Raw genomic sequence first — 25,729 nt, 5'->3', positions numbered from 1 at the left:
CCACCCACCAGCCGGAGCCCAACAGACCGGGAGGCGGCCGCGCCCTGGGCCTCCGCGGCTGGCCCTCTCCTCCCTCGCAGGGCTCACTCTGGGGGGCGCCCCCAACCACTCCCCTCTGTAGCCTCCGGGACAAGGGCGAGGCCAGGCGAGCAGCGGGGTAGCCATGGCGGAGCTGGAGGCCGCGGCCGACGACCTGGACGCCCTCATCGACGACCTAGACTACCTCCCAGGCCACTTCCACCTGGAGATGCAGCTGAACTTCGAGCCGCGCTCGCCCGTCCCGCTGCGCGCCCGGGACCTGAAGCTGCAGCGGGAGGGCCTTCGGCAGGAGCTCGAGCTGGCGGCTGCCCCGCAGCGCCCCGCCGTGCGTCACCTCCTGGGCGCCTTCGCCTTCTACCTGGAGGAGCTGGACGAAGCCCGCGAGCGCTTCCTGGAGGTGGCCCACGAGGACCCCGGCAACCTCAACGCCTGGGCCAATCTGGCGCACGTCTACGGGCGGCTGGGCCAGGAGGAAGAGGAGGAGGCGTGCGCCGCGCGGCTGGCGGACCTCATGGGTCTGGCTGCGGAGCCCGAGGCCGCCGCGGACCCCCAGCTCCGCGCCGCGCGCTGCCTGGCCGAGCAGGGCTACGCGCACGGCTTCGACGTGGGCTGCGCCAGCCCGGAGGAGCGCGCGCGGGTGCTGGCGGCTGGCATCGCGCTCTACGACAAGGCGCTGGGCTACGGGCAGCAGGTGGGTGCCCCCGCCCCTCTACCACCCGCTGGGAGGGCTGTGATCGTGGTCCTTTCTGTCTGCAGAGACCCCAGCACCCCCAACTCTCCCTCAGTCCTGGTCCTCAGAAGTACCTTCCCTATGTGCATGCCCCTCGCGTCCCAGACCCACCTGTAGCTTTTCTCTCTGAGCTACCGGCTGGACGCGCTTCCTAGCCGACTGCCTGTCTATTTCTCTCTTTTGACAACACCGAAAACCCACGCTGGTGAATTCGCCTCTTACCTTGCTCCTGCCAGCAAGTACCTGTGCCTGTGCCTGTGCACACCTGCCTAAGCAAAAGGCACAATCAGGCATCCCACCAGAAGCTTGGGCAGCATTTCTACCTCCTCTCTCTCCTCCCCCTCGTCCCCATCCATTCGGATCCCAAATCCTGTCCACTCCACTTCCTCCTCTCTCTCAGGTCCATCCATTCCTCTCCAGCCTTCCTCTGCCAGCCCAGCCTCCATAATTCCTACCTGCACCAGTGTGACTGCTGTCATCCTGCCTGGGTCCCTGTCCCCCAGCTTGACCCAGCGGCCTCACCCTCCAATCTGCTGCCAGTGCTGTGCTGCTCCCTCTTGCTGGCTGCCCCAGCTGCTAACAAGCCCCCAGTGATTCCCCTGCCTGACAGATAAATCCTAGGCTCTTTGGTGGGCATACCTCTCTGCCCTTCCTCTGCCTGTTTCCCTCCCAAGCCGGCCTTTTGCCACAGTCCACTTCCCCTATTCCCCAGCAGGCCAGGTCTCCTTCAGCTCACCTGTTCCTTTCTCAGCCTCTGCCTGGAGTGTCCTTCTGCTCCGCCTTTGCCTGGAAGGCTCCCTTCAGTCTCAGGTCTGTCTCAGAAATCCTCTCCTCTAAGAAGCCTCTACTAACTTCCCCAGGCTGGGTCGATGCCTCCTCTGGGGTCCCACAGCACTGCTTGCTCACACTGTCCATTTACAGGTCTGTCTCCCCAGCTCAACTTGAGGTCTTTGAGAGTAGGAACAATGCCTATCTGATTTACTACTGTGAACCCATACCTGGCACAGTGCCTAGAACACAGTGGCACTCGATAAGTGTAGCTTGAATGGATGTATGTGCAGCATGGGCCTGGCACTAAGTAGACAAATATGGGGTGTATTAGTTATCTATTGCTGCATAACGGATGCCCCCAGAATTTAGCTGTTTAAAATGATAAGCACAGTTTTTGTGGGTCAGGAGTCTGAGCATGGTTTAGGTCAGAGCCTCTGGGCTGCGGTCTCATCTGAAGGCTTGCCTGACGGGGGGAGGATGTGCTTCCAACCTCACTCACTGTTGCAGGATTGTTGCAGGATTCAGTTCCTCACTGGCTACCGGCCAGAGGCCTCCCTCTTTTCCTTACCACATGGACATCCCACCACTTTTGCTATGTTCTGTTCACTAAAAGCAAGTCACTAGGTCCAGCCCGCACTCAAAGAAAGGGGATTACACAAGGACGTGAATACCTGGAGTGGGGCCCTCTGGGGCATGTCAGAGGCTGCTGCCACACTAGGCAGTGGATGACAGACGAATGAGGTGAAGGCATTATCCTCTTTTACAGAAGAGGAGACCACGGTTCAGAGGGGTACCATGACTTTTCCATGAAGGCACAGTGCAGACAAGGTTGAGCTGATAATAATGGTGACGTTTTATAATGTTTTAGATTTGTGGTATTTAAATAAAACAAGCCTTTGCACATGGGCAATGCAGCTCCATCCCCAAAGCCTCTGCATAGCCCTCAGTGCCTTTTCCACCAACGCTTATGGCTTCCGTAAGAAGTGTGGGGTCACGCTCTCAGAAGTACAGGTCGGAGGGCATGGACTTGACTTACGGACAGCACGCAGTAGAGGTTAAGAGAGTACACTCTGGGTCAGGTGGTCCAGGTCCAAATCCCACCCCCACCCCATGCTCTCTCACCTCGAATCAGTGCTTGGCATGTCTAAGCTTCCTTTACTATTCTGTAAAATGGGGATAAGAATGCTATGTATGCCACAGCCTTCTTCATCTGTAAAATGGATAATCCCTCATTTGGTTGACGTCATAATTAAGAGTTGCTACTTGCAACACACCTAGAAAGAGCCTGCACAGGATGAACAGGGTCACAGATGACCCTAATCTGGGAGGGGGGAGCCACAGCTGGGAGAGCCTCCTCTGCCCCCAAGATGGGTGTAGATGGGACCGTTGATTGCATGGAGCCAACGGGGACCCAGGTCTCCTGTTTTAATTCCTGAGCCTGTGGCCCTGAATTCCAGACTACACTCATGGAAGGCACGGCCAGCATGTACGTGTCGAATGTGGTCACAGCAGCGGGTCACAACAGCAGAGTGGGGCCTGAAAAGCCCTGGGCTAGGACCCAGGAAGCCTAGGTTGTTGTATCAGTAGCAACACTGCCCACAGTGAGGCCTTCTCCTCTCTGGGCTGCAGTTTCCCCATCTGTGAAATGGGCGTAGGAAGCAGGGACTGAATGGTCTCTGAGGTCCTTTCCTGCTCTCAAGGGGACATTAACTGGGAAGGCTTCCTGGGGGAGGTGAGCAGTTGAGCAGGGAGGCACAGATTAGGGGTAACTATCAGAGGCTGGCTCCTCCCTCCCTGCCACCAGTCAACACGGCCACAGCAGGGACTGCCCAGTGAGTGAACACCAGGTGAGAGAGCTTTAAGCAGGGTGCCCAGCGCCCCAGGGAGGGAGCCCACTGCTTCAGGGGGACATGGCTGCCAGGCTCTGGCTGTGTCCTGGGGCCTGGCCCAGTGGCCACTCCTCACTTCTGCACAGGGCAGCTGTGGCCAGCCACACACACCAACGCCAGGAGAGAGTGGGGGATTTGCAGTCCCCACTTACCACTAGATGAAACTCTGCCTATAAGTGCCTGGCACAGAGTAGGTGCTCGAGAAATAGTTGCAGTCAGGATGGCGACGATGATGATTTCACTGTAGTCAGGAGGCTAGGGCTTGAGCACCCAGCTGTTATCATTTTGCTGTGTGGCTTTGGGCAAGTCACTTGTCACCTCTGGCCTGAGTGTCTGCTTCATAAACATTCATCAGTTGTGATCTCTGCCTGAGGCTTACTGTGATTATCCAACTGAATTATGGGGTAAAAGTGCCCATAAATGGCTAACCTCTGGGCATGTCTGAGAGGCATTTACTGAGCATCTTAACATTTATGGAGCACCTGCTGTGTGCCAAGCCATGTCTTTAAGAAATCCTTGTCTTGAACAAGGGAAGAAACGAACATTAGTTCCCTCACTAGCTAGTCTTACCGGAGCCCCTCCTCTGGGAGCGGGAGACAGAGAGATAAACCAGAGATGTGTCTACAACTGGCTGAGGTCACAGGCATTCATCACAGGCCTAGGCAGGCCTGTGTCATCTCTAAGTACTGTACACCCAGAGACCACATTTCCTGAACCAAAATCAGGGCCCCAGAGGCTGACAAGAGAGTATGCTTTTGGGACATGGAGGCTAAATGTTGGTGTCAGCAGTGACCTGCAAAGTCCTGGTCCTATGACAGAGTGGCAGTGACTGAGTCAGAGAGGGACAACTGCCCTTCAGCAGGAGAGACTGGGGGAGGCTGTGGAAGAGGCAGGAGTGCACTGGCAGGAATGAGGGATGGTGTGGGTGTGGCGTGTGCAAAGGCCCTGTGGTGGAATCTACAGAGCATGGGGCTTTAGTGACAGCTGAACTGGAGCAGAGGTGAGGCCTGGAAGGAGGGAAGCCCAAAGCTCATGGGAAAAAGCACATGAGGCCCTAAAGAGTTGCTCATACTATCTCTGAAATCGGTTCCCACCTTCCTCTTGCACCACATTTCCTCTTCCTTGTCTTGAGCCTCGCACCACAGCAGCTGCTTGCAGTTCTCCAGACACGCTGCGCTCATTCACACCTCCCTAGGTAGCTGCTGTTCCCGCTGCCTAGAAAGCAAACCCCACCCGCCAAAACCAGCTGCAACGGCATCTCCTCCTCCAACCCTTCCTTCACACCACTGGACACAGTAATGTCAAAGACTGCCTGCCCTAGGCGCCCTCCAGGCTTCGTCTGAGTCCTCACAAGACACGAACCCTTTGATGCCAATTTACAGATGTGGGAACTGAGGCAGAGCAACGCTCAGTAATGTGACCTAGCCGTAAAGCTAGTAAGTGGCAGCTGGATCCACGCCACTTCGCCTGACTGCGGAGCCGTTGCTCTTTCTGGGCAGGTCAGAGAAGTAGCGGGTGGTGAGTGTCATGCAGGTGGCGGGGTGGTGAAGGGAGACCCTTGCAGGCAGCCTCCTGGAACTCTAAGGTGGTGTCCAGCAAAGGGGGTGGGTGGGTCGCCACGTGCCAGGACGTGAGGGAGGATGAAGGCAGAAGGCAAAGTCAGATCAGGCTGGGGAAGCAGGAGCTGGGACCCCCAGCTGAGAGGTCGCCACCCACGGGAGCACGGCTGTGGTGGGCAGCACCGGTCTGAGCCAGCCTGCGCTGCCACAGCAAAAGATTGGCCATCCTGCTGGGGCGGGGACTGTCCCAGGTGGGGAAGAGCCCGGGGAGCTGGAAGGATAAAGAGCTGCTGAGGAACCACAAACAGCTGCTCGGCTAACCTAAATTGCAAAAGAAAACATCATAAAAGTTAATAATTCAGCCCATGATCTAAAAATCAGCAGAGTGTGTGTGTGTGAGTATGCGAGTCTCTGTGACTTCCTTTCTTTGCTCTTCATTCCCGCCCATTTCTCTTTTGAAAATTACAAAAAATACGAAGAAGCAGATTGCTCTTATCATTCCTGCCCTCCTCCCATCACCCCTACATACGTGCGTATGGGTTCTTGGTGGCAAATCTCAAGTTTTGGTGGGTACTAAGAGCGTAAGCTTTGGAGTTAGACCAGGTTAAAATCCTGCCTCCATCACCAGGGGGCTGCAGGCAGGTCACTTGACTCTACTGAGCCTCAGTCTCCTCATCTGTAAAATGGGATTCTGACATTGATCTTACAGGGTTGCTGTGAGGACTGAGAGAGCATGCACAGTGCCAGGCCAGTGGCATGTTAGGTCGTGCCCAGTCCTGCTCCCTGCCCACCCTGGTCCAGCTTATCTCCCAGTGATTTCTGTCTTGCCCCCTAGCCTGTGAGCCCTCTGTCCTGGGCCTCTCTCTGTCCCCTCCCACCACCCACCCCGAGTATCTACCATAGGGCTGAACACCAAAGAGGAGTTTGAGACAGTTGTTCAAATTTAATTTAGTTGAATAATTGAATTTTAAGTCTTAAAATTCCTATTGTCTTTTAAAATGAGGCAACTTGAACCTGTATTTCTCTAAAAAAAAAAAAAAAACAAAAAAAAACAAAAAACCCAGTCTCAAGCCAACTCAGTTATTTAATATTCTCCTCCTTATCCCAAAATATTGGCATCTTAACACACACATGCACATGCACACACATGTACACTCACACACATACACACATGCATGTCTCTCACCCTTGCTCATGCCCAGGCCAGGCCCCAGGTGATGACAAGAACCACCCCTGCCATGGTGTCTGTGGACCAGGCACACCTTCCTTAGTGCATCTGGCTTTTATTCAAGCCTCACGGACATGCTGCCAGTTGGAATTAAAGTCCTCCTTGTACACAGGGCATAACAGGCTCAGGGAGGAGAAGGGACTTGCCCAGGTTGACCTGGGGCACATGGGGCTGTCCAGATATCACTGGCCATCTGGGGTGGGTGGGGAGGGAGGCGGTGCTGGCAGACCAGCTTCACAAACAAAGGTGTGGGCATTCCAGTCTGTCCGTGTACCTAGCAGAGTGGGGACCTGGCAGGAAGAGCCAAGAGGGTGCTGTTGGTCAGCAATCCCAACATCCCTGGCGTGCACATGCATGCATGCACACACACTCACACACAACTCTACAGTTCTCAGTGGTCTGATTTGGTTCAGCCAGAAGAGGAGGTGGATGGAGCTCGATGGTGAGCCAGGCACTGTGGATATATGTGCTTTTCACAAATTATCTCATTTGATCTTCATAGAAATGCTGGGAAATCCAAAGTGTTATTAACCCCATTCTACGGATGAGCAAACTGCGGCTCAGAGAAGTGTAGTGACTTGCCCAATGGCACACATATGTGAGTGACTAGCAGGAAGTGAACTCAGGTCTGTGGGACACCAAAGCCCAGGCTGGGGGACAGCTTTCCTGGGGCTCTGCCTCCAGCCTTCTGTGGCCTTGGTTCACTCACCTTTGTATGTCAGTACCTTCTGAGTCTTCTGCTGGTTCTCTTCCCACTTACCTGGTGAGTTTGAGAGCTGGCTCTCTCCCTCCTCATAGATACAGAACCCCAAAGCCAAAGCTGCTTTTAGCATTGTCTGGCCCAAGCGCCTCTTCCAGGAGAAAAGATGACATTAAGGATGCAGCACAGCACAGACCCTGGTAGGAGCTGAGACAGTTCGGGCATCACTGTTATTATTACTACAGAGGGCGAGAGACTTCTGCAGACCCACGCGGCTGCCACCGTTGCTAGACCAGACCAGACAGGGGGTGGCCCTTTCACTGGGGACAATGAATAAAGAAGTGGCTCGATGCAGGCCAGCAAGTCTGGGGACAGTGCAGAGCAAAATCGATCCACAGGGCCAGCGTTTGCACAACAGCCCCAAGACCAGAAAGGAGGTGGCAGCAATAGGGAGCTGCTGTTGATCTGCTCAAAGCTTAAAATTCAGGGAACCAAATGTTTACTTCCATGGCATAGCGCCCAACCTCAAATTCCCTCTGCCTGGGCACATCTACCACCCTGGCCAACACGCTTGTGATGTGGGCTGAACCAGCGGCTTCTCTGGACCCCTGGGGGAGTGAGTGGCAAGGGGGTGGAACCCCAATGCTATGCCTCTGTTTACTCCCCACGCCTACAAGGCAGGAGCATGGGAGCGGGGCGTGGGGAGGAGAAAGCCCCTCCCCGCCTGTATCTCATGCCCCCACGGGCAGCCCCGGGGCCAGCTGGGGCAGGGCGGGGCTCCATGCGCAGGAGCAGAGAGGCTCTTCCGTGCAGTCACAGAGGACTTTCCAGTTGTGCAGGAAGGACGTGGTCCTGAGGCCCGCCACCTTGTGACTTTCCTTTCTGCAGCGTCAGCCTGCTGGCTGATGAGGTGGGAAGACCAGGGTCATTGGAGGGAGGCAGATCTGAACCTGAATCCTGGCACTTCCGCCCGGGGTTGTGGGGCTGGCCCGGTGGCCTTTCTCTTAGTCTCTGTTTCCTTGTCTGTAAAAGGGAGAGGACATGTTACACCTTCCAAGGCTGCCGTGAGCAGCCCGTGCCTCCACGCACTAAGTGACACTAGAGAAAAGTTCACTCTCTTTCCTGTCATCCCTCCTCTCCCGAAAGAGAATTACTCAGCTGTCAGGAACTAACTCTGCAATGCAGACAACCTGTCATCCTGGGCAAAGTCCAAACTGCAAGGCAAATATTTTCCTTATGAACCAACAAGGGCTCTGTATGGCCTATTCAGTGCATATAGATTTGCAAGCCATTGGTTTAGTAAAAGATCTTCTGTTGGAATCCCTTAGAATAGCCAAGCTCCCCAACATTTCCTTCTTCTGGGGCCACCTTTTGAAGTAAATGGACTGCTTAAGATCCATCCTTGTACCCACCCGAGTTAAACTGACCTGCTCCTGCGGTGGCTCATCCGAACTCTGTTTCCAGCAGGTTCTGCCAGGTCACCGACCTTTGTCGCTTACCCATGCGGTGGTAGGAGCTTGGACCTTCAAGCTGCCCTGAGGATTGCAACTTCTGATCCTTTTACTCACTAGAAAAGAGACACATCTGCTGGCCGGGTTTTATCCCACTCTCCGCAGTGCAGCACAGCGGTGGGGTAGTGCAGTGGCTCTCCAACTTCAGCATGCTTAACAGGGCCGCCAAAACACAGGTTGCAGGGCCCCCACGCCCAGAGTTTTAGACTTAGTGGGTCAAGAATTTGCATGTCTATTCAATTCCCAGGTGATGCAGACGCTGCTGGCCTGGGGGCCACACTTTGAGGACCACTGGTCTAGGGTTGTCGGATGCAGGGACTCTGGATGTACGCCGCTGGTTCCCAGCCCTCCTGCCTTCTGTCTGTGCCACTGGGCATAGTATCTAACCACTCTGCACCACAGTTGCCTCTTCTAGAGCCAGGAGAATAATCAAGGTCCCTACCTTGTAGGTAACCCTCGAGAGAGTCCAATGGGTTAACACATACAAATGAAGGGCCTGGTGCCTAGTAAGTGCTCCATAAAGGTTGCTGTTATTAGTATAGCAAAAAGAGCACTGCCTCTGGGTTTCCGTCCAGGCTTTCACACTGGCCTTGTGACTTTGAGGACCTCTCTTGCCTCCGTCTTCCCATCTGTACGAAGGGGGTAACGATGCCCCCTCCACGTCCATGTAGCATGTTCTGAGGACCGGATGGAATCTGTGTGGAGGCACTTTGTAAATGGCACATGCTATACAAACACTAGCCCCTTGCAGCCAGATGTGGGAAAACAAGAACCTGAAGTCAGGAAAACGTGCCCTGAAATATGAGCTTAAGTAGGCAAGTCTCTGCATGTTTCAGCCTCAGTTTCCCCAATTCTAAAATGAGGAAAATAGGAGCGGGGGCCTCAGAGAGCTGGGAAATGTTCTGAGAAGCCCTCTCCTGAGGTCTGTCCCTCCGTCTCCCCTTCAGCCAGGTCCAGGGCCTTTGGGTTTTACCTTGGGGCCAGCCTTGCCCAGTTCTCTCCACAAACCTGCCACAGAACAGCAGCCTAGCGTAAGCCCCTCCAGCTCAAACCCCAGACCCACATGCCGGCCGGCCCCTCTCCTAGACCACAGAATTCCCAGCTCATGAGCCTGTGCTGAGGATTAAACAAGAGAAAGAGGGGATGCCCTGCCCAGAGCCCACCCCGGGCAGGTCCTCGGTAAATACTCCTCTTCTGGCAGAAGTCCTTTGAACCTCCTCCCAGACTGCCTCCAAACAACTGGCCTCTGGGAGTCGTAAACTCTGAAACTGAATTCCTCGCAGCGTAAGAGGTTTCACAGCAACTTTATTCTCCAGGAGAGAGTGGAACAGCCCCCCTTCTCCAGGAGGGGAGGGGACAGTCAGAGGCCTGTTTAATTTAATTTAACGCTCTGTGGCTTGCCAGGTTGCCCCTGGTAACAGCTCCGGCTGCTGCTTCAGTTACAACCAGAAGGATTTTTAAAGAGACAGCCCATTTTAGGGCCAGAATTGCACAGAAGAGTGAGCAGCCAGTGCTGATTCGTCACAGGGATAGAGGAAAGCCCAGCACAATGAGGCCTCGGACTAGATCTGTGTCTCATTAGCTCCATTCCCTATCCACTAACCTTGCTGCAATCGCACAGTCCCTCCTGAAAATGTCACTCTGAAGTGGAATCTGATGAGGGATTAGTCACACAGATGTCACTCAGCTAGCTACTTTTTTGAAAACCAATTTTAGTCTTCAAAGTTCAGGAGTTAACATTTAGGAATTGCCCCTGCAATTCGGGTATACTGCCACCAGGTGGCGGTATTGTTTCCTTAGTGAAAACCATAACCAGGCTCTTGAATTACTCAAGAATATTGAACAATGAGGGTTAAAGCCCTGATGCTAACTAGTGTGGAACCCTACGTCATTTCACCTCTCTGGTCTCAGTGTCTTCAGGTACATAGGAAGGTTGATCAAGATAACTAAGTGTCGTGAATAAGACGTGGGGATAGGGCCATGAAGGCATGACAGAGAGTACAGCTCTGCCACGTACTGTGTGATTTGAACACATAATTTAATTTGCAGCTTGAACTCCAAACAGGAGAGTCGCTATGAAGCAGGGCAAGCCCTGAGGACCACATATTACTCTCTAACGCTGGGCACCTGTGGAGGGAGAATGGTACTTGGTACCTGAGGTCCTGGGAACATGGCGGGGAGTGGAGAGCAGGTGCAGCGGGACGTCTCTCGCCTACAGGGCCACTGACACAGGCCACAGTGAACAAAGCAGCCTCCTAGTGAACCCTGCCCCCTCTGCTCTAACCCAATCCAGGAGAAAGGGAACCGTTTGTTCTAGGCTGGGCACTGCCCTCACAGCTCCTGAAAGGCTCAAATTCTTACCCTCCTTTGCAGATAAGGACATAGCCTTCAAGGAGCGACTCATCCCCCAGGGCCACCACCTCACACAGCCGCTACCCCTGCTCTCGCTTGTGGCTACACCCCCGTTCAGGAGCACGGAAGGGAGAGCAGGCTCTCTCTCCCCACCATGACTCAGTATAGCCAGCCACAAAGCAGGCATGGACTGGAGGCCATGGGGTCACACATCCAAGAGCCAGGGAGCCTGGGGCACCACATGCCTGTGGTCCTTCCCACGGTCAGGCTCTGACATTATGTCAAAGTCTCTAGCCAGCTGGGCCCACAGTAGGCTAATCCAAGTCCCCTTCTTCCTTCCCTGTTTCTGTGTAAGTAAAGCAGATAAGGGTTTCCAGCATCCTATCCCCACCTTTTGCTTTGGGAAATGTTTCCCACTTCTCAGGGATGCCCTTTAACCCTTGGGGCCTGCCTCTGTCCTCTCTAGACAGTCTTATTCCCAGCTAGAGCCCCAGTATACACATTCCCACCTAAGTAACAGGATTTCCCTTCAAGGTGATGTGAATGTAAAAACACACATTGGACCTTGGCACTCCCCAGCTCTAACTCCCTCTGTGGCTCCCCATTGCCCTGCAGGTGAGCTCTAAATCCTGAGCCTGGCACTCAGAGGCCCCTCCTGGTGTGCCCCTGCTGGCTCCTCCCCCACCCCTTTCCACTGGGTTCCAGCCCTTGGGGGAGCATGCAGATCCCTGCTGGCTCCTCTGAGCCTCTGCATGTATCCTGCCCTCCTAGAATGCCTTTCTCACTGATCCACCTGGGCGGGTCCTACGTGTCCTGGGGGACCCTGCTCCAACTCCTCCCCTGGGAGGCCTGAAGGATACTCCAGGTTGTGCAGGATGCCTCCTCTGGGCTCCCATGGCCCTGGTGTTCCTTCTGCTCTAGCTGTGACTTTGGGGCTGGCTTTCCTGCCAGATTGGGGGGGGGGGCCTACAGGCAGGACCTGCCTTTCCTCTCCTGTCCCCATTGCCCAGCCAGGGCCACACAGAGAAGATGCTCGGGGAGTACTGAGAAATGCAATTAGTGGGGCCCCCTCTGGGTGGTCTTGCTGGGGAGCCCCTGTCCCCATGGGCAGTCACGCTACTCAGTGGGATCTGGCTCACAAAGTCTGCCCCCTCCCTCCTCCCTCCTAGTTCATCCGAGGCCACCTCAGAGTAGCTGCAGCCTAACCTGCCAGTGTGCTGCCCCCACACACACGTCGCCCCGTGTCCACCAGCTGCCCATTCCCACACACCTCTGGGATCCCGCCTCCAAATGCCACTGCTGATTCAAGACCCTCCTAAAATCCACATCCTCTGGCTGCGAGCGGCCTGTCCGTCTGCTGCACTTGGCCTGCATCACTCTCACGGCCTCCATCAGGCTCGGCCTCCTACCATCGTCCCTGGTAGCCTGGCATGGCGAAGGGAGCGCGGGAGCCTGACGAAAGATGGCCAATCCCAGCTCTGACATTCACAAGCTGTGTGACCCCGGGCAAGTCACTTTACCTCTCTGAGCTTCCATATGTTCCTCTGTAGAATGAGGACAACTACTTCACAGGTGTGTTGTGAGAGGGAGAACATGGGTGTCAGGATCCCGGCAGACGGTGGGCACTCAGCCAAGTCCCATTACTCATGCGTGGGTCTGTCTCCCCAGCCAGGCTGTGAGCCCCTTGGGGTAGGGTGCAGGTCCCAATCGGTGTCACATGCCCATGGCACCCAACACAGGGCCGCACACCATAGGTGCTTAGAAACTCATTCACCCCAGCTGGGGGTGGAGTGGAGGGATGAGGGGTCCGAGCTGAGGCTCCACGGTGGGGGTGGGGCTGCAAAAGGAGCCTCCCAGCAGCCCAGCAGGAGGTGAGCGCAGGGGGAGGGGCCGCAGCCCCAGGCAGAGCTGCTGACACGCACTGGGGGTTTTATTGGTTTTCATTAAAATTCCTTCCCAAGGCTGGAGCAACTAGTACCATAAATAACGGCATAAATATTTTATCTGGAGCCCAAGTCAGTTCAAATGCACGGCAAGGGTGGCAAGAATAATAATGGGACGGCAGTTCAGGAGGTGCTGGGCTTCAGCTGGGCTGGACGCACCTGGCAAGCCCAAAGGGCTTCCCTGGGAAGGGGGAGGCTGAGGGAAGGCACCTGGGGAGAAGTGGGTGGGCAGTGGAGGAGAGAGGGGGGCGGTGGAGTGTGGGGCGGGCTGGGAGGGCAGGGAGGACATGCACCACACACCTGCCTGTGACAGGCTCCTCACTGGGGGCATTCACACAGCTCATCTCTCAAAGCCTCTGTGGTCAGTGAAGCGAAGTGACTTGCCCAAGGCCACCCAGCCAGTGACTGGCAGAGCTGGGACTATAATCAAGGGTGTTTAAGGCCAAAGCCCTTCCCACTGTGCTTGCTGCCTCTTGGGACTTGGGGAAAGTGTGGGAACTTACGAACAATGGCCCGAGTACCTCAATGACAGCAGCATGGGCCGTTCTCTGCTTCCCTAGATCCCGGTGGAGGAGAAGAGGGGCTGGTACTTCACCATGGCAACACTCTTCATCAGGTCAGGCCAGGGGGGTTGGGGACTCCGGATATGGGGGCAGAGGTGTGGCCTGGCACCCAGGCAGGAGGGCGAGGGCAAAGGTGGTTGAGCCCATCCCATGGCAAGGTCTTCCCAAGGCCCCCTCCCTGCCATGGGCCTGGGCAGGGCTTGCAGCACCCGGGGGACAGCTGGGAGGGGCGCCAACCAGCCACATCCCCTTCTCGGCCACAGGCTAGATGGCATCTTCCTGGAGTTGGGCAGCGAGGAGCAGAAGAGGCTGCCGGCCTTCAACCGCACACTGGCCCTGCTCCGGCAGGTGCTCAAGTCCTCGGACCCTCAGCACCGAGGTAGGGGCCGGAGGATGGGTGGGCGGCGGCCTCTGCCCACTCTCCCTGCACCCCCAGCCCCACCTGCCTCTGGCATTGTCCCCACCTCTTGCACTTTCTCCCTAGCCCTGTCTTATACACTCATTTGTTCACCTCCAGAAGCCCACACTTGCAGTCACAATGACATAAAATAAAGAGAAAAAGAAAATTTGAAATAATAAAAAGAAAAAAAATAGAAGCCCACACACCTCGCCAGCGTGAACACACCATTTACAAATCACTACAGTGGCGTGTTTCCAGGTCTGCAGCTCATGACCTGGGGGTGAGAGAGACAGTTTTCCCCCATCTCCACCTGCCGCCCCCATTTTATGGTTGAGGGGATGACGGGTCTGTTGGAGAGGAGTCCAGTCATTCTCTCTGAGAGCCAGACAGCAAGGACAGGGACTAAACCACCAGAGCTGGTGAAGAGCTGACATCAGGAGAGAGCTATGCGCCTCAAATGAGGCCCGAGGTGACAGGTTGGATAAGCACCAAATTGTGCTCACCCACCCCTCACACGTCCCCTCTCTCCATCTTTGTTCCTCTCTGTCCCTGGGTTGCCCTCAGTGATTGCATGCCACTGTCCCCTCTGTCTTCATGGGGCTGACACCTTGAGTGGGGCTGCCCCCTCCGTCCTGGTGGCTCCCCTTTCCCTCCCCCATGCTGCTTCCTAGACACCCTCTCCCACCCGTCACCCCTAGCTCTGGCCTGGTGCTACCTCGGGATGCTGCTGGAGAGGAAGGACACCTTCTCCACCACCCCCTTGGGCGTCCATGACTACGGGTACTCAGGGACTGACCCTCTGGACTGCTTTGGCAAGGTACGTGCCCCCCGCCACACCCACTGTCCAAGCTGGGAAGGAGCCCAGTCCCCCAGCCTCTCCTTCCAGAACCCACCATCTCTGGGTACCGTCCCCCACCATATTCCCCCACTCCACCCCAAGAATTACATTTACTCCAGACTTTTCTCTCCATCCTCTCTTCATTCAAAACAAAAGTGCCCCCTGGTCACTGTTCCCCTTTGCCAAAGGCTAAGACCTTCCCCATACCCAACCTGGCCCAAGCCCACTTCTCCAGCCTTGAAATAGACCTTGAGACTTTTCCCCATAAGGCCTTTGTTCATAGCTTTCCCTCTGCAGGGAGTTCCCTCCCTCCCCATCCAATGGTACAGTGGAAAGAGGATGCTTTTGCTCTGCACACAGGCCCTGTGACCCTAAACTAAGTCACCAGGCTGCAGTCAGTAACAACAGAGGGCTTAAGTGCTGTGGCCCAGGTAGAAACCCCGTACCTTGTAGATATGGAGTAGGTGGAGACTCACTCTGGCCCTTCCTCTCACCTGCCCCAGGAAGAGAGGGAGCACACACCAGGAAGAAGGGGTTTGCCTGGGCACTGGAAAGGGTTTGCCAGACATGACCAGGGACCATGGCTCTCAGAAGTGGAGTGCCAGTGGGTTGTGCCCCAAAATGTTGGGTTCCATGATATGACTGAACCCACAGGTGGATGTGGGTAGCTATGGGGAATAAGAGCACTGTGGTGACATGGCTTTATCCATGTCACCAGAGACAGGCTTCCTGTGGGTGTGGCTAACAGACAGTGGTTTGCTCTTACCCTCTTCCCTTACCTAGGCCATCGAGATCGCCAAGGATCAACCTCCCATCCTGAATCGCCTGGCCAAAATCTTCCACTTCCTAGGAAAGCAGGATATGGCCATTGGAACCTGTAACATGGCCCTAGATGTCCTACGAGATCCAGAGCTCAACTGGCAGGCATACTGCACAAGGGCCAAGGTGGGTCTTGATGAATAATTGTTGAATGAATGAAGAATGAATGAACTAAGCACCTACCATGTGCTAAGTCCTGGTAGAATGTGTTCTCTCAATCATCATGGTAATTCCCCAAGGAAAATATTAGTGTACTAATTTTTCAAATGTAGAAAATGACGTTCACAGAGGTTGTGCGACTTCCTCCAAGTCATGTGGCTAATAGTGGGGAGGACTGGAATTCAAACCCAAGCCCAACTGACTCCAAAGGCAGAGATTTGTCTCCTCCTGCCCCACCATGATGCCCTGCTCATGGCCATAAACACTAATACCTCCAACAATGACCTCCTTCCCTTACCTCCTCCTGAACCTCTAGAATTTCTAAGTGCTCCAAGTGTGGGGAAAGCGAGGGTCTGGAATCATCTATAATTTGATGCTTGTCAGTTGGGGCTACCTGCCATTCTTCCCAAACTGCTTGTAGAACATAAACACTCACAAAATTGGTGCTGCCATCCTGTCTAAAGTTACCCTCCCCGATCATGTCTATCCTGTTGCCCTGTTTATTTTGTCACAGCACTTATCACGGGACATGGTCCTGTTTACTTGTTTGTGATTGCTTCCCCTACTAGAATGTAGGGCAGGGACCTCATCTATCTTGTCACCATGGCAGCTCCTGGGCACTCAATACATATTTGTAGAATGAATGAGTGAATGAATGAGGAGCTCTTGTTTCATCCAACCCCCTCATTGCACAGACACGGGAACTAAAGCCCAGAAAGGGGGAATGGCTAGCCCGGGTTGGTACAGGACTAGGACCGAGGACCCGAGGGTCCCAGCTTCAGGGGCTTTCTGCTGCACCACTGAGCCTCCCTGGTTGGTGTTGAGAAAGACTGGCTTTATTTAGGGCAGAGGTCCTTGCTTGGATCACCTTCCCTACACTGACTGTGTTGGCAGATCCACGTCAGAGCCTACCTGCACGACCTGGAGCGGGCCAAGATGGGGCTCGGGGGCATGCCTGACAGGAACCACCTAGCTTGCGCCAAGGCTGACCTTGAGGAAGTCGTCAGGGTGTGCCCAGGCCTCAAGACCTACCTGGACATCGGCCAGGTAAGGCAGCTTCTTGGCTCAGTTAGTCAGTGGCTTACCAGAAACCTCTTTACTCCCTCCCAGGCTGGGCCTGGGCCCTGGGGACACAGAGAGGAATAAGGGGCATTCCCCCTCCTCCCAATAATGGTAGCCACCTCCCCCAGTCACGGTGAGGATTAAATGAGATGATGTGTGTACTGTGTCTAGAACAGGGCCTGGCTCATTCTAGGCACTCAGGAAGTATGAACCATCATTCTTTATCTAGAAGATACCTACTTTCTATCTGTGCTCAGGGAATGATTACCAAGAGGTGACACTATTATCATTTTACATGAGAAAACAGGCCCAGAGATTGATTCCCACAAGGTTATATGGCTAAGTGTGGAAGGGCTGGAACTGGAATCCAAGCACTCTCTTATTTTAAGAGGGACAGGAATAAAATGTGATTAATAATTGTCGACAGAGGGAGGGTGGGAATGAACGGAATCTTTTCAAAAGCAAGCGTGGGGAGGGAATGACGCGAGCAGTGGCAGCCGGGGAAGGGCTCACCCCGCCGCCCCCTCCCCAGGTCTACTACTACATGGGCGTGGACGCGGTGCAGGAGCTGCTGGCGGTGGACGAGGCGGCGCTGAACCAGGCGCTGGTGTTCCTGGCCAAGGCGGGCGAGTCGGAGCTGGGCGCCACGCTGCCCGAGCTGCAGCTGCTGCGTGGCAAGTGCCTGCGTATCAAGGGCGAGGAGGCCAACGCGGCGGCCTGCTTCAAGCGCGCCGTGGAGCTGGACGACGCGGGCTCCAGCCACACCGAGGGCTTCGGCTGCCTGCTCGAGGCGCTGCTGGCGCAGTGGAGCCAGGCGCAGCTGAGCGACGGCGAGCTGGGCCGCGAGGTGGACGCCTGGCTGCGCCGCGCACAGGACAAGTACCCGGCGGCGCGCCTGCGCCAGGAGCTGCAGCGCGTGTGGCGCGGCCACACGGACGAGGTGCTGGGGCTGGCCCGGGCCTTGGTGGCCCAGGGACGGCCGGCGCTGGTGCGGCTGCTCTTCGAGACCATGGAGCGCGAGGGCGAGGGCGCAGGCGCGCCGCGGGGCCGCCGGGCGCTGTCCCTCTGAGGCGCGCCGCGTCCAGGCCCGAGGCCGCCAGCGCCCGCTCCGAGACCCCGCCCCGCCCACAGCTGATTGGACTAGATCTGCACGCTTGCGACGGGCCCGCCCTGCCATAGGCTGGCGGGAGAACGGAGCCAATCAGATCTTCTGTGGGGAATTGTGAATTCCGGAACGTTGAGACTCCAGGGCCGTTGGAAGCGGCCTCGAGGGCAGCCGGGCCTGATTCCGGGGAGCAGCGGAGGCTGGAGCGGAGCGGAGAGGTCCCTGGGAAACTGCAGAATCTTGAAAACAGGCAGAAAATAAGATGTCTGCGAGTCTCCTGAGAGAAACAGAAGAGAGTAGCCTCCGTCGTGGCTGTGTTTTGGTCCCCTGCTTAGTCACTGAGGCCCGAGTGCCTGACTTTGCAGTCCCATGAGCCCCACTCTGTAACAAAGCCCCCTTTCCGAAGCTGACTGCACTGGGCCTGGGGTCCTGGCTAGAGCAGAGGGCCAGGCCACACAGCGCGTGAGTTACTGGCAGGGCCCTAGCCTAAGCCTGGGAGCTCTGGGCAGCCCACTTCCTGCCCTCCGCCTGTTTTCCGGCAGGCCTCATCCTTGGTGCGAAGGCCTCCCAAAGTCCCCTGAAACAGAGCACAGTAGAACCTTTACTTGACTTCCCTGTTCTTAGGAGAACCCAGGGGCCCTACCTATTAGGAAGTGCCACCTGTTCTCAATCTTGAACATTCTACAAGAGAATGAAGAAAATCTTGGAATTTTACACTCTTGGAATTGGTCAACGACTCAGACTCTGATTGCCACCAGATCTTGAAATGGCTGGGCACACAAGAGCTAATTTAACCCAAAATTCCAGATTAAGTTCTTGCCAGACTTAAGGAATGCTGGTTGTACACAATTGCAACAGTAAGCTCTCCATCATGGTTTGTAATACCTTTTGCATATTTTCCTTTCTTTGAAGAGTTATAGTCATTGCTTTGCTCATATCCCTGGTGCTCAGACCTTACCAGGGACAGGCCTGCACCTTTGCGTTGCATCTCTCCGGTCCACTGACAGGTGGAGAACAGACTGAAATGCAATGCCTTACAGATCACACACTCCAGCCTCCTCGTTGTGCAGATGGGAGAACTGAGAGCCATAGAAGGGAAGTGGCTCACCGAAAGCCACACTTGCTATCTATCCTCCCCACTCTGTACCTCAAACACCATTTTTCATCTTTGGAAAAATACTAATAAACCAATCACCACGAAAGTATGAATGTTTATGTGTTAAAGGTTTGTGTGTCACTTGGGGCACTCTGATATCCACTGGGACAGTGCTTTAACACTAATGGTGGCATTTCAGGTACCTGTGGAATCTGGACAGTGAGGCTACCCTAAGGCCCCTGAATTCCACCTCAGGGCTCTTCCTGGCTCACCACTTTGGAAGGTGACATTCTCTTCCTCCCTCCTTCTCTCACCTCCATTACAACAGAGGCCAGGAGGTGACTCAACTGCAGGCTGTACACACAGCCCTGTCCACTTCTCCCCACCTACCCCACTCCTTCTCCACCCAAGACTGTGACCTATGACCTTCCCTAGGATGGGAACCCCTCTCTTTCTTCTTCCCTAAAGAGACAAACTGAACATAAGGCAGATTGCTGGCAAAACTTAGAAGCTGGGGAAGTTTGTCTTTTTCCCCAGGCTTCTCAACTGGTTTGTTTCTTTCCTTGCCTTTCCTGTCCCCAAAGTCATGCATTTTGCCCTCCATTACCTCCTCCTCCTGTGATAACCTTTTCAATAAACTCTCTTTCCAATAATGTCATTCACACTAATCATGTAAATGGTTAGCAAACACCCACTATAGCTTCTCTCAGGGGTATGTGCATATTAACAAAAAGCCAAAAAGAGATCGGAAAGCCCATTTCCCAGAAGGTCTACTATGTGCTAGGCATTGCTCAGTAGTCCTGGAGCCTGGGTGCTATTAGAATCCTCATTTCACAGATGAAGAAAGTGAGACACAGAACGAGGTTGCAGATATATGGAGAGTCAGGATTTGAGCCAGGGTGGCCCATTCCTGCTGCCTCCTGGAACACTGTCCTTAGGAGCTGTGTCATCTTCCAGCTGGAGTTGGGCCTCCCTGGAGCCCTGTGAACACCAACTTTACTCCCATATCTCTCCCAAACTGCCTCCCCTCTGTGCCTTTGGGCATCCTGTTCCTCTGCTAGCCTTTTTCCTGTCATTTCTACCCAAGTCCTCAGCTCAAGGCACCTCCTCCATGAAGTCTTGCCAGATCCTCCCACTGCTCATTAATCACCCCCTTTTAAGCACAGAGAGCTCTCGGGGCATTTTGTCTCACTGTATCACATTCAATTCCTTCTCTTGGATCACAGTTATGCCTGCATTCTGTTCCCCCAATCAACCCTGGGTTCTCCATAGCAGGAACTACATCTGACTCAGCCCCATGGCCCTGCACTGAGCTTGGCACACAAGACAGGCTTAGTTTGGGTGGTAAAACTGAGTAAACTCACAGTAGTGATGTGGCACCTCACTCCCAAACAGGTGACTGACTCCATTACCAGGTCCCAAGGACCCTTGAGGTCTGAAGCTCAGCCAGAAAACTGGTCTTTCTTTCTACCTCCTGTCCAGACTTATGCCAATTCCCCAATTCTGAGACTGGGAAACTGTGGCCCAAAGAGCAGGGATTTGTCCAAGGTCAAGCTCATACTTCCCGACTCATGGTCCAGTGCTCTCTGCCCTTTCAGGGATATCTGCTTATCAAGTTCACTTCTGTCAAATCCAGGAGGACCATGGGTCTTCCATTCATTCACTCAACAAGTATTTACCAAGTACTGGCCAAGTGCCAAGCATAGAGGCAAGCTCTGGGGCTATAGTGGGGAAGAAAACAGACCCTGTCCTTGCCCTCAGGGAGCTCACAGTCTAGACCATGCAGAGCAGGTTATGCCAGGCCCTCTGGGCCACGGTGGGGACTTTGGAAGACCTATAGGAAGCTACTGAATGTTTTAGCTGGCAGAGCTGACTATCCCTGTCCCTCCACCCCAACCATACTCATCCTGGGTTAGTGGCCTTTACACAACCCAATGGAGAAGAGAGCATGGCTGTCCCTGGGCCTTGGAACCTGGTCCTTGGCTGCCCCTCTTCAGCAAACCACTGCTAAGGCTAAGCCTGGCAGTCCCCTGGGACTATGGCTCCAGCTGGTAGAGGGAGACAAATGGAGGGGTGATCTTTAATTACAGCTTTGGGCCTTGTGGGACACTCCTGCCCACCGGGCAGCTGGGAGGACAACTGCCATGCAGCAGAAGCAGCAGGAGTTCCTCGGGGGAGCACTACAGAGTGAAAGCCTTAATGACCCCATAATCAGAGTAATGAAGATGAATCACACCTTGTGCTGCCTGCCCACCCCTTCCTCTGTGTCTGCCACCAGCAGGCAGCCAGAAACTCCCGTTTAGACAGCATGAGCAAGGCATGTTAAAGATCATGAAAATGGGTTAGATTTCTCAGTTATAGGTTTCTAGAATCCCAGAGTTGGAAAGAACCTTAGTCATTACCTCTTCTAACCTCCCCATCTAGAGCAGAACTCCTCTCTATAGTAAGTACTTTGAAAGGAAGGACTAAACACTTGCATGCCTCTGGCAGACAGATAGTCTACTACCTCACAAAGGAATCAATCGATTTTTCAACAGGTCTGTCTTCTGAGTTTGTCTATTGAGTTCAAATCTTCTTTTCCGTAATTTCTTTCCTTGATTCAAGTTCACCTTCTGGGGCCATACAGAACAGACCCTAGTAAGCAGAGTGACCTTGAACAAGTTACTCTCCTCCAGCCCTTGTTCTGTCTTTATGTTATGGCACCCATGACAGTGTTTGAGCTGATCAGAGGGTGGCTGGCTACTCTGCCAGCAGCCAGGCTGAGCTCTGACATGGCCACCCAGCCTGGAGCCCACACAGAGTGGGTGCTAGCAGCTGCAAGCAGAACAGAACAGGGCTTCTTCCCATTCTTAATCGGACCCCAAGGGAGCACCCTGTGTGGATGATGGTGGCTGGATGCCAAATGAAGTGAAATATCTCCTTTTCTCAGGCTGTTAACTTTTTTTCTTGTTTAAGGAAAGGGAGGATAATGCCATTTAGCACTTTACAACTCAGCAGTAAAATGAGCAGATGGAAACAGATCCCTGGCATTGCAGGCATGCTTCCAGCGAGAAACGCTCCCCAGCTTCCCCAGCTCCTGGGGCTGAAGTCACACCCTGGGCTTGCTGATGGGGTTAGAAGCACAGCGGCTCCCTTCTCCCCCCTGCTCCAGTCTGCATGCACCCTGGCTGCACACCTGCCCTTACTTCCCCCCTCCTTGCCTCTGCTCACTCTGATCCACCTACCTGGAGCACCTTTCCTACCTCCCAGGTCTGGTTGCAATGCAACCCCCTAATTTTTAGATGAGGAGAAAAGGAAGGGGATGTTCTTGGTAAGAGGGTGGCCCCAGAAGGACAATTTGCCTGAACAGGGAAGGCTCCCACAGGGAGGTCATAAAATAATCAATGTCATTATCATTACCATCACAGCTATTTACTGAGAATTGCCATGGCGAGTCACTGTGTGCGTGTTTCACACATCTTACCCCATTTAATCCTCAAAGCCCATGAGTTTATGCATCAATGTCATTCCCATTTTACAGATGAGGAAACTGAGTCTTGAACAGATTAAGTAACTTTTCCGAGGTCCCTTCACACTGTATTGAATCACAGGCAGGTCTTTAGTACTATTGAATGGCTAGTTAACTATTTGGGGTTTAGATTACTTTCTCTTCTATTGCATCTGTTGCTCTATAAACTGAGCACATAAAATTTGGATGGATTTTTCATGTCTATGTTTCCAAACCAGTCAATAGCTCTGCAGTGAGACTCATTCTATTGTGGCATGTAAATTGTTTCATTAAACTGCAGCTCCTCTGTGAATTTTATTTGTCACCCACAAAATAAAACAAACAAAAGAACTCCTACTGTGGTGGAGATCTATTGTTTCATCTGCCCAGTGCCCCTCCCTGCTGGGAGTAGCAGCCCCTACTTGGGCTACTCATTGTTCCTCCCCTATGAGTGGTGGTGGAGGTTGCCAATCATAATACCCCACCCCCCAACCTCAAGGGCACCCATGTGACCCAAGTTGAGCCAATCAAAATCCTTCCCAGAGAGTTTTCCAACTAGGCACAAGGGAAAGAAAATTCTTGCTGCCTCTCTGCTGACACTGCTATTAGTCACTGTCCCAGTTAGAACTAGGCTTAGCCATCACAAAGACCTGACAAACAGTGTCTTAAACAAGATGGAGGTTTATCCTGCAAGGCCAGCCCATATCCCCTCTGCCCTGACCCACCAGATACCTGCCCTTCATCCTGCCACAAGCAACTGCCACTCTCAACCTGAGGGCTCCCTCTTGGCCCCAACTCATGGCAGACTAGGTAGGCGATGACCCTGGGAGCAGGCTTCGACCAACAGTGAATGGATATTGGAGGATAAATGCCCCAGACTCCTAAGCCCTGGGAGTAGGACAATTCTGAAGCAGTTGTGCACTGTCTTCCAGAGGTTTCCAGAGAAACATGCTCATTATCACACCCTGTATTCATTTCCCTCCCTTCCTTGTCTTACTTTCCTACTCCCCTACCAGTGCTTCTGGGATCACTACTAAATGCACTGCTTGACCTTGAATCCTTCACTCAGGGTCTGCTTCTGGGGGAAGCAGCTTTACTGCACACTGTGATATTAATAGTTAATTTCATGTGTCAACATAGCTAGCTGGACCACTGCTATGGCTTGAATGATATAGGTTCCCTCCAAAATTCACATGGTAGAACTTAAACCCCAAGGTGATGGTATTAAGAGGTGGGGCCTTTGGGGAAGTGATTAGGTCATGAGGTCTCTGCCCTGAGGAATGGATTAGTGCCCTGATAAAAGAGGCTTCAGAGAGCTGCCTGGCCTTTTTGCCCTTCCACCTCTTCTGCCTTGTGAGGACACAGCATTTTCATCCCTTTTTGTCTCCTTCCACCATAGAAGGATGCAGCAGGAAGGTTCCATCTTGGAAGCAGAGAGCAGCCTTCACCAGCCAACAAATGCTGGTGACTTGATCTTGGACTTCTCAGCCTCCAGAACTATAAGAAATAAATTTCACTTTTTTATAAATTACCCAGTCTCAGGTATTTTGTTATAGCAGCACAGACTAAGAAAGCCACCCACAGCGCCCAGACACGTGGTTAAACATTATTCTGGATGTTTCTGTCACTTCAAGTAAAACAGATTGCCCTCTCTGATGTGGGTGGGTGGGCCTCATCCAAACAGGTGAAGGCCTGAATAGAACAAAGACTGACCTCCCTTGAGCACGAGGGAATTTGAACTTGAACTGCAACATTGGTTCTTCCCTGGGTCTCCAGACTGCTGGCCCACTCTGAAAATTTGGGGCTTGCCAGCCTCCATAATCAAATGAGCCTATTGCTTAAAATAAATCTTTCTCTCTATTTATACACATACATCCGATTGGTTCTGTTTCTCGGGGGAACTCTAATATAGACATACTTGAAGTCCTCCCTCATCCCAAAATGAAGAATCCACCACCTCAATACTCCCACAGCACTTTCCTTACCTCTAATACAATACATCACAGCCTATCTTGTCATATTTATTAAATGTATAATAGGAAGGAATATGTATTTATTGAGTACAGCTGTGTACCAAGCACTGTACCAGGTATCTGTGCTCATTCATTTGTTTATTCACAATTAATTCATTCAGTAAATATTTGTTGAATGTTTATGATGTGCCAAGCAATGATCTAGGCCAGGAGTTGGCAAACTATGGTCTCCAGGCCACATTCCAACCACTGCCTGGCGGTTCTGAGGTAGGGGGATCACTTGAGTCCAGGAGTTCAAGGCTGCAGTAAGCTATGATCATGCCACTCCAGCCTGGGTGACAGAGCAAGACCCTGTCTCTAAAAAACTAAATTAAATTAAAAAACAACAAACAAAAAAGCAAAACCCTTTGCTGAGCCCCAACACTGGGCCAGGCCCTCTGTTCAAGGCTAAGGATATACAAAAAAGCAAGACCTGTGCCTGCCCTCAAGGGGATCCTAGCCTGGCCAGTGGCCAGTGGCAACTACTAAGTGCCTGGCGTGTCCCCAGGGTTGTGGGGCACCAAGGCAAATGGGGAGTCCTTTTCTTTCTTTTTGATAACAAACTAATAAATAAGTGAATCGATGAATTTTTTCTGTGTGGAGTTTTTTGAAGGAGGATCGTGGGGCTTTAACCATGAATGAGCTCTGTACATCAAGTCATCCAACAAATCACTGATCAATTGATTGATTGACATGTCACGCAGGAAGTTGCTAGCAGTGACAGGCCTAGATTCTGGGTCTCTCCTACAGTGGGCTTCCTCAGTGTGGAGCAAATCTACTCTGCCTGTGGCCATCTTGACCAAGCTTTGCAACAGCTCCCGGCTGCAGAGCCTCCTGCAAACTCACAGTAAAATGCAGCATTCTTGGCCTGCCTCCCAAGGGGGTCGTGAGCATTAATTAGTTACCACTGGTAAAGTGCTCTGAAGATGTGGGGGTGTATAAACACAGCAAGTCATTAGGCCTCTCCACACCACTATGCTGTATAGCCTGGGGACTGCTAATTGAGAAATAATTAACACCTCAGGGTGCAAAGGACAGCTGCCTGGCTTTCCCAGGATTGGATGGGATGTAATAACGTGCACAGGGAACAGGGAGAAATACAAGACTACTTTCGATATGTGGATCCTGAGAAATTCTGAAGATTATTTTTTTCCTTGCTCCCAAAGAGGGGGAGTGGGGAATATCACCCCAGTAAAACCTCTGGAACTGGACTCCTTGGGGAAGTCTCCTACCACACTGCCGGGCTGTAGAGGCCAAATAAGGCTCTTGAGACAAAAGAGCTCAGGTCCACCCCAGCTCTTCCCAGCTTCCCAGCTCCGGGTGGTTGGGGAGATGCAGTTGTGTGCTCCACCCGAGCTGTGTTTTCCTCAATTGTAAGACCAAGAAAATAGCATGCATCTAACGCTCCTTCCCCCTAGAGGAGAGTCTAGTGCCTTTCCTCCCAGCCAGCAGATCCAACAGAGGCT

At 53.4% G+C, this 25,729-nt stretch overlaps 1 protein-coding gene across 2 annotated transcripts; it reads left to right on the top strand.

The window, feature by feature from the left end:
- Window positions 1-23,736, top strand: TTC22 (tetratricopeptide repeat domain 22). Of its 2 annotated transcripts, none has more exons than XM_075998587.1 (7): window positions 1-730; window positions 13,283-13,338; window positions 13,549-13,664; window positions 14,384-14,502; window positions 15,307-15,468; window positions 16,396-16,548; window positions 23,651-23,736. In XM_075998587.1, exons 1-7 carry the CDS (start codon window positions 164-166, stop codon window positions 23,717-23,719), a joined length of 1,242 nt encoding a protein of 413 aa, XP_075854702.1. In that variant the 5' UTR covers window positions 1-163; the 3' UTR covers window positions 23,720-23,736. The 2 variants fall into 2 exon arrangements, with proteins under 2 accessions (XP_075854702.1, XP_012605137.1); XM_012749683.2 differs by lacking the exon at window positions 23,651-23,736 and adding an exon at window positions 17,096-18,873.
- The last annotated feature ends 1,993 nt before the right edge of the window (window positions 23,737-25,729 follow it).

Source organism: Microcebus murinus, chromosome 2 (genome assembly GCF_040939455.1).
Source record: "Microcebus murinus isolate Inina chromosome 2, M.murinus_Inina_mat1.0, whole genome shotgun sequence".
Taxonomy (NCBI): Eukaryota; Metazoa; Chordata; class Mammalia; order Primates; family Cheirogaleidae; genus Microcebus; species Microcebus murinus.
This window is presented reverse-complemented; position numbering and strand designations above follow the sequence as displayed.

Bases quoted from the DNA above. Each gene is read 5' to 3' on its own strand.
- TTC22 (XM_012749683.2), top strand. From the start codon at position 164: ATGGCGGAGCTGGAGGCCGCGGCCGACGACCTGGACGCCCTCATCGAC. The intron at 731-13,282 runs GTGGGTGCCCCC...CTGCTTCCCTAG, and splicing joins CGCTGGGCTACGGGCAGCAG to ATCCCGGTGGAGGAGAAGAG. The intron at 13,339-13,548 runs GTCAGGCCAGGG...TCTCGGCCACAG, and splicing joins ATGGCAACACTCTTCATCAG to GCTAGATGGCATCTTCCTGG.